This window comes from Spermophilus citellus, assembly GCF_964194105.1.
Source record: "Spermophilus citellus genome assembly, chromosome: 3".
Classification (NCBI taxonomy): domain Eukaryota; kingdom Metazoa; phylum Chordata; class Mammalia; order Rodentia; family Sciuridae; genus Spermophilus; species Spermophilus citellus.
Window position 1 is genome coordinate 8924260 of NC_138184.1, and position 13299 is coordinate 8937558.

Consider the following 13299-nt stretch of genomic DNA (forward strand, 5'->3'; position numbering starts at 1 on the left):
CTCTCGGTCTCGGCTTCAGGCGTCAGGCACGTGACAAGCCGCGGGTAAGCAGTGTGATCTGGAGCTTTACCTCCCTGTACACTGTTTCCTGCCATCACAGGACCCTTGGGCAGGGGTGGGGACCAGCTCCTTCCTCCTCCTCCCTGTTGCTTATCTCTTCCGCCCAGCGCGGACCTCCGATCTGCCCCCTGACCCAGCTAGATCCTGAAGGTGGGAGATCAGGTGCTTTCCCCAGGTCTGTTTACCAGCAGAGCCACGCTGCCTTGCCGGGAGAGGCCAAGCAGTCCTTCCCAAGAGGTGGGATGGGTGGAGGGAGGAGCAGTGGCTGCAGTTGTGGGTGTCAGCCCTCAGGATATCCCTCATGTTAAAGGACCACTGCTGTCCCCTCCCCAAAGCTTCCTCCAGCCAGTGTCCACCCACACTGCCTCAGTTTACCCCAACCTGCTTTTTCACTTGACCCATCATGATTCAGAGCTAACACAGGGGATCAGCAGCAACCCCTACGCACATCACCATCCCTCCAGTGGCATAAGGAGAGAACAGCTGGGCCTCCCCCTCTCTCCCTCCTCCCTGAAAAACAGGAACACAGAGCTCTGGAGAAGGAAGTCCGCCTGGGCAGCTCCAAGCTTCATTGGCTGCCCCCATGCGAACATTTAATGAGCAAAGATGAGAACAGGAAGGAGGGCATGAGAGGGCAAACTGGTTCTGGGTGTTAAGTGCCAGGGACAAAAAGCAACAAAGCACAGGCAAGTTAGAGTCCCTGCTGGGCTCCCCCACAAGTCTCTACCACTTTCCCTGGCCTCCTCCAGATCCCCTGAAGCCCACAAAATCTTGCCTGCCTGTCCTGTCCTTTGGTTTGGTTTTGTTGATAGTGAGGGTTGAACCCTGGGGTGCTCTACCACTAAGCTATACCCCTAGCCCTTTTAATTTCATTTTGAGATAGGGTCTCACTAAGATGAGGCTGGCCTCAATCTCCCTCCAGAGTACCTGGTATTACAGGTGTGCACTACCATACCCAGCCCACGCTCTTCCTTCTGACAGGGGAGTCCTCACCTCCAGGTCCCTTTGCTAGTTCCCTAACTTTTTTTTTTTTTAAGTATTTGTTTTTTATTTGTAGTTGGACACAGTACCTTTATTTTGTTTATTTATTTTTATGTGGTGCTGAGAATCGAACCCAGGGCCTTGCACGTGCTAGGCAAGCTCACTACTGCTGAGCCACAACCCCAGCCCTAGTTCACTATCTTGAGGTCTCTATGCCATGTCAATCCCTGAGGGGACCTTCCCTGAGCCCCATGGATAAAGTAGCCCCTCAATTCTTTTTGTGGGGGGGGGTACCTGGGGATTGAACTCAGGGGCACTCAACCACTGAGCCACATCCCCAGCCCTGTTTTGAATTTTATTTAAGAGACAGGGTCTCACTGAGTTGCTTAGTGCCTTTCTTTTGCTGAGGCTGGTTTTGTACTCATGATCCTCCTGCCTCAGTCTCTCCAGTCGCTGGGATTACAGATGTGTGCCACCGCATCTGGCTCAATTCCTCTTACACATTTTTTCCGTAGCCCAGATCACTACTTAAGATTCTATTTGGGGGCTGAGATTGTGGCTCAGTGGTAGAGCGCTCTCCTAGCATGTGCGAGGCCCTGGGTTCTATCCTCAGAACAACATAAAGATAAAAAATAAAGATATTGTGTCCAATTACAACTAAAAAAAAATATTCTATTTGACATTTTATTGAAATTGTATTTATTTTTAAGAAATAGGGTCTCTCTGTGTTTCCCAGACTGAATTCACCTCCTGGGCTCAAGTGAGTCTCCTCCCTCAGCCTCCTGAGTAGCTGGGCCTTCAGGTGTCCACCACTGCTCCAGCTAACTGAATATTGCTCTCTCAGCCTAGAATATTGGCCCCAGAAGATCATTGATCTTTTCATTTTTAAATTTTTTTTATAATTTTATTTATTTATATGTGGTACTGAGGATCGAAACCAGGACCTTGCAGGCAAATGTTCTACTACTGAGCCATAACCCCAGCCCCTAAATTTTTTCTTTTTTTTTTGCAGTACTGGGGATTGAATCCAGGAACACTATCACTGAGCTATACCCCTAGCTATTTTTATTTTTAGATAGGCTCTAAGTTCTGGAGGCTAACCTTGAACTTGCCATCCTCTGGCCTTGGCCTCCTGAGTCACTGGGATTACAGGATGTACCACAGTACTGTACTTTGTTCTTTTTTTTAAAAATATATTTTTAAAAAATTTTAGTTGTAGTTGGATACAACACCTTTAATTCACTTATTTTTATGTGGTGCTGAGGCTTGAACCCAGGGTCCTGCACGTGGGAAATGAGTGCTCAACCACTGAGCCACAACCCCAGCCCTGTACTTTGTTCTTTCTATTCACCAAGTATCCCCACTGGGGCACACAATAGATGCCCAATAAATGGGTAAAAACAGTTTTGAATCTGCAGACAGAGACCTTGATGAGTTCAATGTGTAACCTCAAGTTTTTCCATGCTGGGCACTGGGGAGGCCTCTTGTGGTCAAGCACACAGATGTGGCCACCCTGGACCTAAGTCATGGTCTAGTGGGAGAGAGATGAATGTGATTAAATACTTTTGGGCCAGATAGAGAAATTAAACTTCTGGCAGGTTCTAAGAGGGATACTGGCAAGGAGCTGAACCTGAGACTGATGTGGGCTGGGTGTGGAGTTCTGTTTTAGAGTCGGTGGTTTAGGAAGGCTTCCCTGAAGGGGTGATATTAAGTTTTTCCAAATGACAAGAAGGTAGCAGCCCTGGGGAGGGAAGATGTTTCAGGCTGAGGAAAGGTTAGCAATGATCTGAGGGCTCAGAATATGGGCCCCGGGGCTTTTCCTACAGCTGTACTCAGGTGAGACTAGGAGGGTCTCGCAGGTTTGTACTCTCTCACCTCCTGCAGTAGGCAGCAGACACAACCTTGATGCAACTCACCTTTATTTATTTATTTATTTATTTATTTTTGCAGTGCTGAGGATGGAAGCCAGGGCTTGCTGGCTAAGTGCTCCACCACTGAGTCACAGCCCTGGCACACCCCATCCATTCTTGGGCTTTTCTTCTCCCTCTCAATAAGCTCTGGTGACTTGTGCATCCCAGCTGCCCAGGGCTGGTTCCCTTGGTCAGTTTTTGGCTTTGGGTTGGGGGGCATCTCTTGAAGGGGGGGGGGACACAGGGTTGGTATGCTCAAGGATGCAGGGAGGGTGACAGTCTGAAAGCAGGGGTGAGGCTAGCAGATGAAGGGCCCACCTGTGTGTCTGTCGACATGCATCTGTCCCCTGTGCGATGACACACAGGTGTCTGTCACTGGCTGTGTCTGTTGATTGGTGTGGTCAGTCTGTATCTGTGTGTCTTTCACATGTGGGTGTCAGCACATGCATTTGTCTTGTACACCTATGTGTGTTGTTTGTGTGGTGACTGTTTCCCTATATAGGACACTGTGCTGAGTGAATGTGGTTAATTCTTGTGTTGGTCTGTATATATATAAAACTCTGTGTGTGTGTGTGTGTGTGTGTGTGTGTGTGTGTGTGTTCCTCACAACCCCAATGAAACACCTGCCCCCATCTTCCCAGGATGGGGAGAAGTGAAGGAAAGTACCCAGAATGGGATTCTGAAATCACACTGCTCTGAGTAGCTCAGGCTTTCTCAAAGTATTAACAGCAATAACAATAGTCACAGCTGAAACAGTTTCCTTTATTTGGAGTCCAATCAAGCCCGACTGGAGAAGGGGCTGAACCAGTGGGGGGTGACCTCATGAAACAGGGAGTCTGGGGACTGAGCCTGGATACTCTTCCTGGGAGAGACAGGAGACAGGCTTGACTTTCCTTACTCCTAGGAGTTCTGCCCATTCTTCCCCTAAGAAAACTGAGGCAGAACCAGGTCACTTGAGTGAAGAAGGGCTTACATTTCCTGAGTTGGGTCTTGATGGGGGTCCATGGACAACCCACATCTGCCACACAGCTTCTTGGGCTGGACACTTTTCCTGGGCACCAGCCAGCAACTGGAACAACGGGTACCATATTTCTTGTACCTGGGTTGGAGATACAAGAAATTATCATTTAAGATGCAGCAGGGGGGCTGGGCATGTAGCTCAGCAGTGGAGAAAGGCCCTGGGTTTGATCCTCAGCACCACATAAAAATAAATAAGATAAAGGAATTGCGTCCATCTACAACTAAAAAGAAAAGATACAGCAGGGACCCAGAAACTATCATGAGGAAGCCATTCTCCTCAAGAGTACCTCTTCTTCCCAGATCCCCCCACACTAATGGGGGGCCCGACCCCAACTCCCTCCTCCATGCTGAGGACCTGATACCACAGGCATTGCAGAGAGGGGTCCCATCTTCAGCATCTCTCCAGAGAGGGGTCCTCTGGGTCCTACAGGAGGCACAGCATCTTGGAGCTGGAGGGTCAGAGGTCAAAGGGCAAAGATCAGAGTCAAGAATCTGAATTCAAGAGAACTGTGGAGGTAGGGCATTGTGTGTGGGGGTCCCTGTGACAGCCCCACCTGGTTCTGGGCCAGCCTTGGGTGTTGTTAAAGACAGAGGGAGAGCCAGGAAGAGGGACAGATGGTGCAGCTCAGCAGGGGAGGAAGCTGGGGGTGGGGTGACTCAGCCTGAAGGGAGGGGTGCACTCCAACTCCTCCTGGGCAGGTCTAAATGGGGAAGCGGGAGGGGGAGGGGGCAGGGAGACAGAGGCAGGGAGGACAGGAAGTTGGCCCCCCCAAATATTTATAGCTCTTACATCTTCAGGACTCACCCTGGGCCTCGCTGCCTCCAGGGCTGGGCTCAGGGGCACTGGCAGGGCTTGCGGGTGGTCCCTGAGAGTGGCTGCTGCGGGGCAGATGAGGCATTAGCATTGGGGATCGGTGTCCTGTCCCCTGAACACTCATTATCAAGGTATCGGGGCAGCCCTAGGAGACAGTCGGAGTCTGAACAATAAGATATCTAAGGGTGGTATGCTGGGATACAGGCTCAAGTGCCAGTTCTCCCCCTTGCCTGCTGTGTGGCCCTGGACCAGCTACATCCTCACCCCCGAGGCTTCAGTTTTCTAATCTGTACAATGGGCATCACGAGCCCGTGTACATCAAGTGCTGCCTGTTGCCAGGGCTGTAGTGATGTCTGTAACCCTAGCAACTCAAGAGGCTGAGGCAGGATGGCAAGTTAGCAAGACTCTGTCTCCAATTTTAAAAAAAGCAAAAGAAAGGACTGAGGATGCGGCTCAGTGGAAAAGTGCCCTGGGCTCAATTCCCAATACCAAAACATAAACGTGTTGCCTGTAACCATTTTTTTTCCTTTTTTTTTTTTTTTTTTGTGGGGTGGGGCGGAGTACTGGGGATTGAACCCAGGAGCACTTAACCACTGAGCCACATCCCCCCCCTTTTTTATTTTTTTGCAACAGGGTCTTGCTAAGTTGCTTAGAGCCTCACTTTTGGGGAAAGTATACAGCTGCCCTCAGTATGGACCAGCCTGTTTGACAGAGAGGACCAAGTCTCAGTGGAGACAGAGGCAGTGCTGGACATGGCACTGGCCTGAGGTCTTAATCAGACTGAGCCATCTCACATGTGGAAGGACTGACTGCAGGGCATCTGTCTCCCAATACTTTCCTTTCTTCTTCTGGTGGTGTGCTGGGAGTTGAACCTAGGGCCTTGCAAATGCTAGGCAATCACCATACGCTGAGCTACATTCCAGTCCCCATCAATGTCCTGGTCCTTTCTTGGATGTACACGTCAGCCCTCCCTATCCAAGGATACAGGGATTCTGTATCCAAGACCACAACCAACTGTAGGAGGCCCTGGAGGCCCATCCCTAGCATCGTAAAAATAACAACAAAAATCTGGTCAGGTGTGGTGGCGCACCTTGTAATGCTAGAGGCTTGGGAGGCTGAGGCAGGAGGACTGCAAGTTCAAAGCCAACCTCAGCAACTTAAGAGGCTCTAAGCAACTCAGTGAGACACTGTCTGGAAATGAAACATTAATAAGGGCTGGGGATGTGGCTCAGTTGTTAAGCTCTCTGGGGTTCAATCCTGGTACAAAAAAAAAAGAAAAAGAAAAAAAGAAAGTAAGAAAAGAAACAAACCAACCAAACAAAAAAACTCTGTGGATTGTAAATATTTGGGGAGAAGGGAACAGGTATGAAGAATAGTAGAATGAACTGGACATTCCGACCCTATGTGCATGTATGTGTACAACTAGAAGAATGAGCAGTCATATTCCATCTATGCCCGATGTGGCAGGATGCATTCTACTGTTATGTATACATAATTAGAAAAAAAAAAAACATGTGGGGGGGCGATACCAGGGAATGAACTCAGGGGCTCTCCACCACTGAGCCACATCCCTAGCCCTATTTTGTATTTTATTAGAACAGGGTCTCACTGAGTTGCTTAGTGCCTCACTGAGGCTGGCTTTTAACTCATGATCCTGCTGACTCAGCCTCCCGAGCTGCTGGGATTATAGGCACGCATCACCACGCCCAGTTTAGAACAAATTTTTAAGAAAGGAAATATTTAGGGAAAAAAATCCACATGTACTAAACACATACAGACTTTTCATTTCCTAAATGATACAGTTTAACTATTTACATACTGCATGTATATATACTGCATGAGATATTTTAAGGGGTCTAGAAGTGACTTAAAGTACACCGGAAGCTGGGTTCAGTGGCCCATGCCTGTAATCCCCGTTACTCTGAAACTCTGAAGCTGAAGCAGGAAGATCACAAGTTTGAGGTCAGCCTGGGCAACTTAGGGAGACCCTGTCTCAAAAATAAAGAAGGGCTGAGGGTATAGCTCAATGGTAGAGCACCCCTGGGCTAAATCATCAATACCACAATAAACATAAATAAAAAGGGCTGAGAGTGTAGCTAAGCGGCAGATTGCCCTGGTTTCAACCCATCATATCACAAAAATAAATAAAGCAAAGTATACAGTTTGTACATGGGCTCTACGCAAATAGCATGGCATTTTCTATAACATTTGGGTAACTGGAGGGAGGTGGGGTCCTAGAACCAGCTGCTGTGGATATTGTAAAGGTCACCCTGTCCCAGTTGGGCCCTACCTGTAGGTGGGCAAGATCTGCAGGCTGCAGTCCGGCTTTAACTCAAAAGTCAGAGTCACTCCTTGGAACGTGGGGTCCCCTTTCTCAGTGCCCCGGCAGGGGTGCCGCTGTTTGCGTGGTCTTCTCTGGGGTGGGGCTGGAGGACCCTCAGGGGGCACCATGCTGCAGCGCTTCTGGCTGACTGGGGTCTGCATGTTCTTGGAATTCCTGGCCATAGTTAAGGGGTCCAAAGTCCCCAGGGTCATTGGTCCCCAGCAGGGTCCCAGGGCCAGGGGGTCCTGAGTTGGGGGCAGGGCCAGCCCCTCTTCTGTCTCTTGAAGGAAGCCCAGGGCAGTGATGGAGTCCTGGCATCCAGGCCAGAGGGACCTGTGGACAAGAGGCCAGGTGATTACCTTCATCCCTGGGTGGTTCTTGGATCCAGAAGGCCTGGGGGTGCTCACTGGAGCCTATTCCTTGCTAACTGTGCCTTTGAGCAGGTCACACACCCAGCCTGGGCTGTGGAATCCCTTCTAGGTTGTTTCAGGTTTAAAAGTTACAAAGTAATTGCAAACAAGGCTCAAGGTAAGCATGCCAGGTGATGTTCTCAGCCCTTATTAACCATTTAATCCACCCAGGAGCCCAGGAAGCAGGGACTTACTCTTGGTGACCAGGCCAGGGCTTCTGACTTCTGAGTAGAAGACCCGCTGACTTTATATGATTTCTGTCTGTATCACTGATACGCCGGCCTACGTAACCCCTGGATGACCCTCGGTGGTGCTCACATGGGCCACGGGGATTCAGAGAGATGTGAAGTTGTATGGCCTCAGAGCCTAGATCATCTTAAGTGTCTGGAGACCCGAAGCTCTTTTTGGAAGTACCAGTAACCAACTTGGTGACCTCTGGATAACCTCAAGAACCAGAGGCCATGACCCCCTGCCACCAGGCTAGGTGAAATATCGGCAGGGTGGGGGCAGGCGCCGCCTTACGCACCTGCCACTGAGCCTGAAGCATCCGGGAGGCCTCGGCTTCTGCTGGGCGGAGGGTCTTGGCGGCTCCACGTCCAGACAGCTAGACGCCAGGAGCTCTCCCAGCAGCATCAGGTCGGGGTCTTGGCAGTCACACCCCAGCCCCGCCCCACCACCAAGGGGTGGAAAGCCCTACGGCCGCTGCCCGAGGGTGCAATGAGCCCCAGCTGGGTGGGGCGGGCCGCTGGGGTCTCCTCAGCGCTGCCTCTCCTTCCTGGCTTTACTCAGGTCACCTGCACACCCCTCAGGGCCAAGGGCAGCCTCTATCCCTCCAAATCCCTCCGCAGCTGCAGGGGCGGGGCCTCACCGCCGGGGCAACCTGCCTAGGAAGAAGGGGATCCCGAGGCTCTGCCTCAGATCCCCAGCGGTCATCTCTTGCTGCCAGGACAGGAGAGCTGGGGTTCCAGCAGATGCAGAATGTGGGGTCCCCCAAGGACACTCGACATGCTGGAAATCTATGAGACAGTTTTATTGCAGCTCCAATTTGAGTCCACCCCTGCTCACGCTCCCATTCTTAGGGGCTGGGGGATGGCACCCCAAGTAGGGACCCTGTCCCCTCCAGAGTCTGGACATAGTGATCTCTCCAAGCATGGTCTCTGGCCTTCACCGTGCTTCTGACATCTCTCTCCAGCCTGTTCGCACTCCGGGCTGGGCTGGGCTGGGCTGGGCTGGCGGCTCGACTATTCCTTCAAGTCCTGGCCCTGGGGCCATGGTGGTGTGGGGGACAGTCCTGCTGCCCATGTCAGTGGGGCTTGGGGACATGTCCATCCACGTAGAAGTTCCTGGTGATCTTGGGCAGGGTGAATTCAGCCCCTTCCAGCTCAGGGGTCAGCACGATCTGGCAGCCCAGGCGCGAGTTCTCCTGGAGGAGGGGGGCCATATCCAGCATGTCGTCCTCCCTGGGCAATGAGCGCAGCGTTAGCCGTCTACATGCTGGCCCAGCTGCTGGGAAGACTGGCAGCCCTGGGGTAGGCAGGCTGACCAAGTCCACTTGGGAATGGGCAGAGGGGAGGCTCCCCTTCCAGCAGCTGGAGGCGGGAGAAGAACTGGGGCTGCCCTCCCTGGTGGCCCCTCTGGACATGGGGACCTGGAGGCTCAGCAGCTGAGCCCTGCCACTCAGAGCCTGGGGGTCTGCCCTGCTCACCTCTCCTCAGGGGGAGGCAGAAGATCCAGGTGGGCCTCACTCACATACACATGGCAGGTGGAGCACGCCAGAGAGGCTTCACAGGCTCCTGGGGGCAGGAAGTGAAGGGAACCGTTGGTGAGGGGCAGGCGCCATTCCACAAAGGGTGCCAAGGAGAAGCTCTTTGTTTCACTGCAGGCCTCAGCACTCCCTCCCGGTCACACATGTCAGGTCACCTGCACAGTTCGTTGTTCTGGAGCTGCCTGCAGGCTTTATGAGGGCATGTCCAGAGTGTCTTAATTCCCAAGGACTCTCCAGCAGACCGAGGACCTGGCTGGGTGTGTGGAACCAATAATAAGCATGGAGTGACTTCAGCAAAGCTGAGAGGGGAATGGCCAGCAGATTCCCTGCAGCCTGTGAGCCCGTGCTGTGACCCTGTGCTAGGCCAGTGTGTCCCTGCCTCCTTGCTGCTCCCAGAGGACACCTGGCTGACTCCGGAGGGAGAAGGGAGAATAGGTCAGGAGTAAGGATTAAAAGAGGCAGAACCTAGGGTTTTTCTACTCATCACTTGTTGTTGGACACACTTCTGAACCCTCTGATCAGTCACCAAGAACTATGCTTGGTGTCTTTCTTGGCCTAAAACTTTTCAAATGGTTTCACATCCAGAAAAAATCTAGACTCCTCTACTGAGTCCTTGAGATTCCTTCTCCCCTCATTCATTCCACTTCATTCACATTGACCCTCTTGATGCCACTCTAATAGCCAAACTCCAATACCCCAGTTCATCCCCACCTCAGGATCTTTGCACTTGCTGTATCCATGACTTGGAATGCTCTTCTCTCCACTTTTTCCATTCTTGTCTCTGGGGGCTCAACTCAACTATTCTCTGAGTCCCCCAACTCCTATTTCTTGTCCCTATCCCCCTTTTAATTTTGTGTCCCGTTTACACCACAAATAACTTTTCTTTCTTTTGGAAATGGGATTTTGCTATGTTGCCCAGGCTGGTCTCTAGCTCCTAATCTCAAGTGATCTCCCCTTGGCCTCCCAAATAGCTGGGATAATAAGCAAGCATCACTGAGCCTGGCTCATCTGCAACCAGAGTGTCTTAATTCAACCACCTTAATCTCTGGGTTTACCTGTTCCCAGTCAATCTGCCTTCCCTCTCTCTGTGCCAGGTACAAAGTACTACTAAATATTGTTTCATCCTAACAGCAATCCAATGAGATGACAACTAAATCATCTCATTTTATAGATGAGGAAACAGCTAAATAACTTGCTCAGGGACATAGCTGTTAAAAGGCAAGATTTGAATACAGGATACTTGCCTCTAAAATTCATGTTCCAAACTCTGTTCTGGACTTCTGGCTATTGCATTCTAACACATAACTGCTTCCATGGTAGGAAGGCCTGCTATGGCCTTCCAATATCCCAACGGCCCCTTTAATGATTGGATTAGACTTTTAAAAAAATTTTAAAATACATTTTTTAGTTGTAGATGGACACAATACTTTTATTTTATTTATTTATGTGGTGCTAAGGTTTGAACCCAGTGCTTCACACATGCTAGGCAAGCGCTCTACCACTGAATCACAGCCCCAACCCCAAGACTTTTTTTTTTGGTACTAGGGATTGAACTCTGAGATGCTTAATGAATCATTGAGCCATATCCACAGTACTTTTTATTTTATGAGACAGAGTTTTGCTAAGTTGCTTAGGGACTCTCTAAATTGCTGAGGCTGGCTTTGAGCTTGTGATTCTCCTACCTCAGTCTCCCTAGGCACTGGGATTACAGGCAGATGCCACCTCATCTGGCTTGAAAAGATTTCTTATTATAGTCTCCCAACAAATAAACCCTGTTTATTTTTATTTTTATTTATTTTTGTGGAGGTGGGGGATTAGGGATTGAACTCAGGGGCACGTGGCCACTGAGTCACATACGCAGCCCTATTTTGTGTTTTTATTTATTTATTTATTTAAATATTTATTTTTTAATTGTAGTTGGACACAATACCTTTATTTTATTTATTTATTTTTATGTGGTGCTGAGGATCGAACCTAGGACCTTGCACATGCTAGGTGAGTGCTCTAGTGCTAAACCACAACCCCAGCTCCTTATTTATTCATTTTTAACATTTTTATTTATTTTTATGTGGTGCTGAGGATCGAACCCAGTGCCTCACATGAGCGAGGCAAGCATTCTACCACTGAGCCACAACCCCAGCCCCCTATTTTATATTTTATTTAGAGGCAGGGTCCCACTGAGTTGCTTAGCATCTCATGTTGCGGAGGTTGGCTTTGAACGTGTGTGTGATCCTCTGGCCTCAGCCTCCCCAGCTGCTGGGATTATAGGCGTGCACCAAGGGTGGTGTTTTTTAATACCACCCTTCCAGTTGATCATGACTTAATAATATGTTTACTCTTGGGATTATTATCATTATTAGGCTGAAATTGGTGTGAGATGACAGGGTCCTTATCTGTTTTGTACATTGTTACCCAAAACATAGTAGGCATTCAATGTTTGCAGAAGGGTAGCACAGATTAGGGGCTCAAATGGGCTGGATTTGGATCTAGTTTTGCCACTTACTTGATTTTGGGATGGGTCTACTTAAGCTGGTGTTCAGTTTCCTCATCTGTAAAATGGAATAAATCTCTTCTATCGCATAAAGTTCTCATGAAGATTCAGCCAGTTGATATGTACTAGTGTGCTTAAAGTAATTTGTTATTATTATTGTTCCTTCAGCAAAAGCTGATTTAAAACCTGTCACATCTAAGTACCATGCCAGGCAACAGATAAGCATGAACAAGGTGAACTGGGTCCCTGAGCTCACTGTGGGAAAGATGGCAAGGAGGGAAGCAAAACAGTGCTATGAGGGTGACTGGGATGGAGACTTTAGCTGGACTGAGTGGGATGGAAGTGTCAGGAAGAAAACATTTACATTGAGAACTGAAGGATGAGAAGGAACCAAAAAGGTCTGCTAGGCTAGCACTTCTGACACAGGAAACAGAAAATGCAGAGGTTCTGAGGCAGGAATGAGCTTGTCTGTTTGAGAAATCACAGAGTGGCTAGAATGGAGGGAGCAAGCAGGAAGGGAACACAGCTCCCAGAGGGAAGTTCTAGTGCCTCTAATAAATGAAGACTGGGAAAGGGATGAGGCCATGGTGAAGAATTTGGATTTTAGTACATATTAGGTAGTAAGCCACAGGTGGGCTAGTCAATAGAGAGACATATTTGTTTTGATGTGATTAAAAGAGAGAGAGAGAGAGAGAGAGAGAGAGAGAGAGGGAGGGAGGGAGAGAGAGGGAGAGAGAGAGGGAGGGAGGGAGGATCAGGTCCTCCATAATTTCCTGTACTTGGCTCCTACCTTCCAGGTCCACACCGTGGCGCTGGGCCAAGTGGAGAACATTGTCCCCGACTCTGCCGCTCACCGGGATCCGCTGGCCTGAGCGGTCTACGAAGACCACGTTCACCCTGGGGACAGATGGGAGAGCGGATGCCACATTGGACCATGGGCTCAGGGGCCGCATAGATTCTAGGGTTAGGAGACAGGGGATGGGCGAGACAAATAGGTAGGTATTGAATGGGGCGAGGCAGAAAAAAAGCCCCGAATGAAGCTGCAGAACAGGGCTTGAATCGGGGAGCCTCATGGGACGAGGAACGAGGGATTTGGACCCGTACACTCACACGTCCCCGGGCCGCTCAGAGCCTCCGGCCTCTTCCTCTCCTGCCCGGCGCGAGCCTAGAAAACACGGTTAGGTGAGCGGCTGCGCCCCGCTCTGCCGGCGTCCGACTGGTTGACGCAGTCTGTCCCAGGAGCCCTGGGTACCTGTCGTCCAGAATTTTCTGGCTATCGCCAGCGCCGCTGCCTCCCTGGACCTGCTCCACCAGGAACCCCTGGCCATCCGCAGCAAGACCCTGGCATTCACGCCGCCCCGGGCCACGGAGGCGGCCATGACAGGCATCACGTGACCAGACGACTGAGCATGCGCAGTCCCGGACACGCGAACCGAGAGCTCGTAATTACCCAAACACAAACGCAGAGGTTTGCTTGGGTCCTGAGGCGGCGAGGTGTTTGCGCCGCCGGGGGGGGGGGGGGGGG

The 13299-nt window shown here is 50.4% G+C and overlaps 2 protein-coding genes across 3 annotated transcripts; both read right to left on the reverse strand.

The window, feature by feature from the left end:
* Window positions 1–3704: 3704 nt before the first annotated feature.
* ZGLP1 (zinc finger GATA like protein 1) lies at window positions 3705–8388 on the reverse strand. Of its 2 annotated transcripts, none has more exons than XM_081283957.1 (6): window positions 8045–8388; window positions 7076–7441; window positions 4777–4850; window positions 4334–4420; window positions 3925–4050; window positions 3705–3813 (listed from the first exon to the last, which is right to left on the reverse strand). In XM_081283957.1, coding segments are annotated over exons 1-6 (762 nt in total). In that variant the 5' UTR covers window positions 8152–8388; the 3' UTR covers window positions 3705–3811. The 2 variants fall into 2 exon arrangements, with proteins under 2 accessions (XP_081140083.1, XP_081140082.1); XM_081283956.1 differs by having other exon boundaries at window positions 4327–4420.
* A 145-nt stretch (window positions 8389–8533) lies between these two features.
* Window positions 8534–13181, reverse strand: FDX2 (ferredoxin 2). The gene is made up of 5 exons (XM_081283958.1): window positions 13027–13181; window positions 12885–12939; window positions 12565–12671; window positions 9224–9311; window positions 8534–8978 (listed from the first exon to the last, which is right to left on the reverse strand). The coding sequence occupies exons 1-5, from the start codon at window positions 13160–13162 to the stop codon at window positions 8822–8824; spliced, it is 543 nt and encodes a 180-aa protein (XP_081140084.1). The 5' UTR covers window positions 13163–13181; the 3' UTR covers window positions 8534–8821.
* Window positions 13182–13299: the final 118 nt, after the last annotated feature.

Coding starts and splice junctions, on each gene's coding strand:
- ZGLP1 (XM_081283956.1), bottom strand. CDS start 8,151: ATGCTGCTGGGAGAGCTCCTGGCGTCTAGCTGTCTGGACGTGGAGCCG. Junction 4,851..7,075: donor CAGATCTTGCCCACCTACAG/GTAGGGCCCAAC, acceptor TCTGCCCCGCAG/CAGCCACTCTCAGGGACCAC. Junction 4,051..4,326: donor TGCAATGCCTGTGGTATCAG/GTCCTCAGCATG, acceptor TCTCCAACCCAG/GTACAAGAAATATGGTACCC.
- FDX2 (XM_081283958.1), bottom strand. CDS start 13,162: ATGCCTGTCATGGCCGCCTCCGTGGCCCGGGGCGGCGTGAATGCCAGG. Junction 12,672..12,884: donor TCTGAGCGGCCCGGGGACGT/GTGAGTGTACGG, acceptor ATCTGTCCCCAG/GGTGAACGTGGTCTTCGTAG. Junction 8,979..9,223: donor CTGCCTCCCCCTGAGGAGAG/GTGAGCAGGGCA, acceptor CTCATTGCCCAG/GGAGGACGACATGCTGGATA.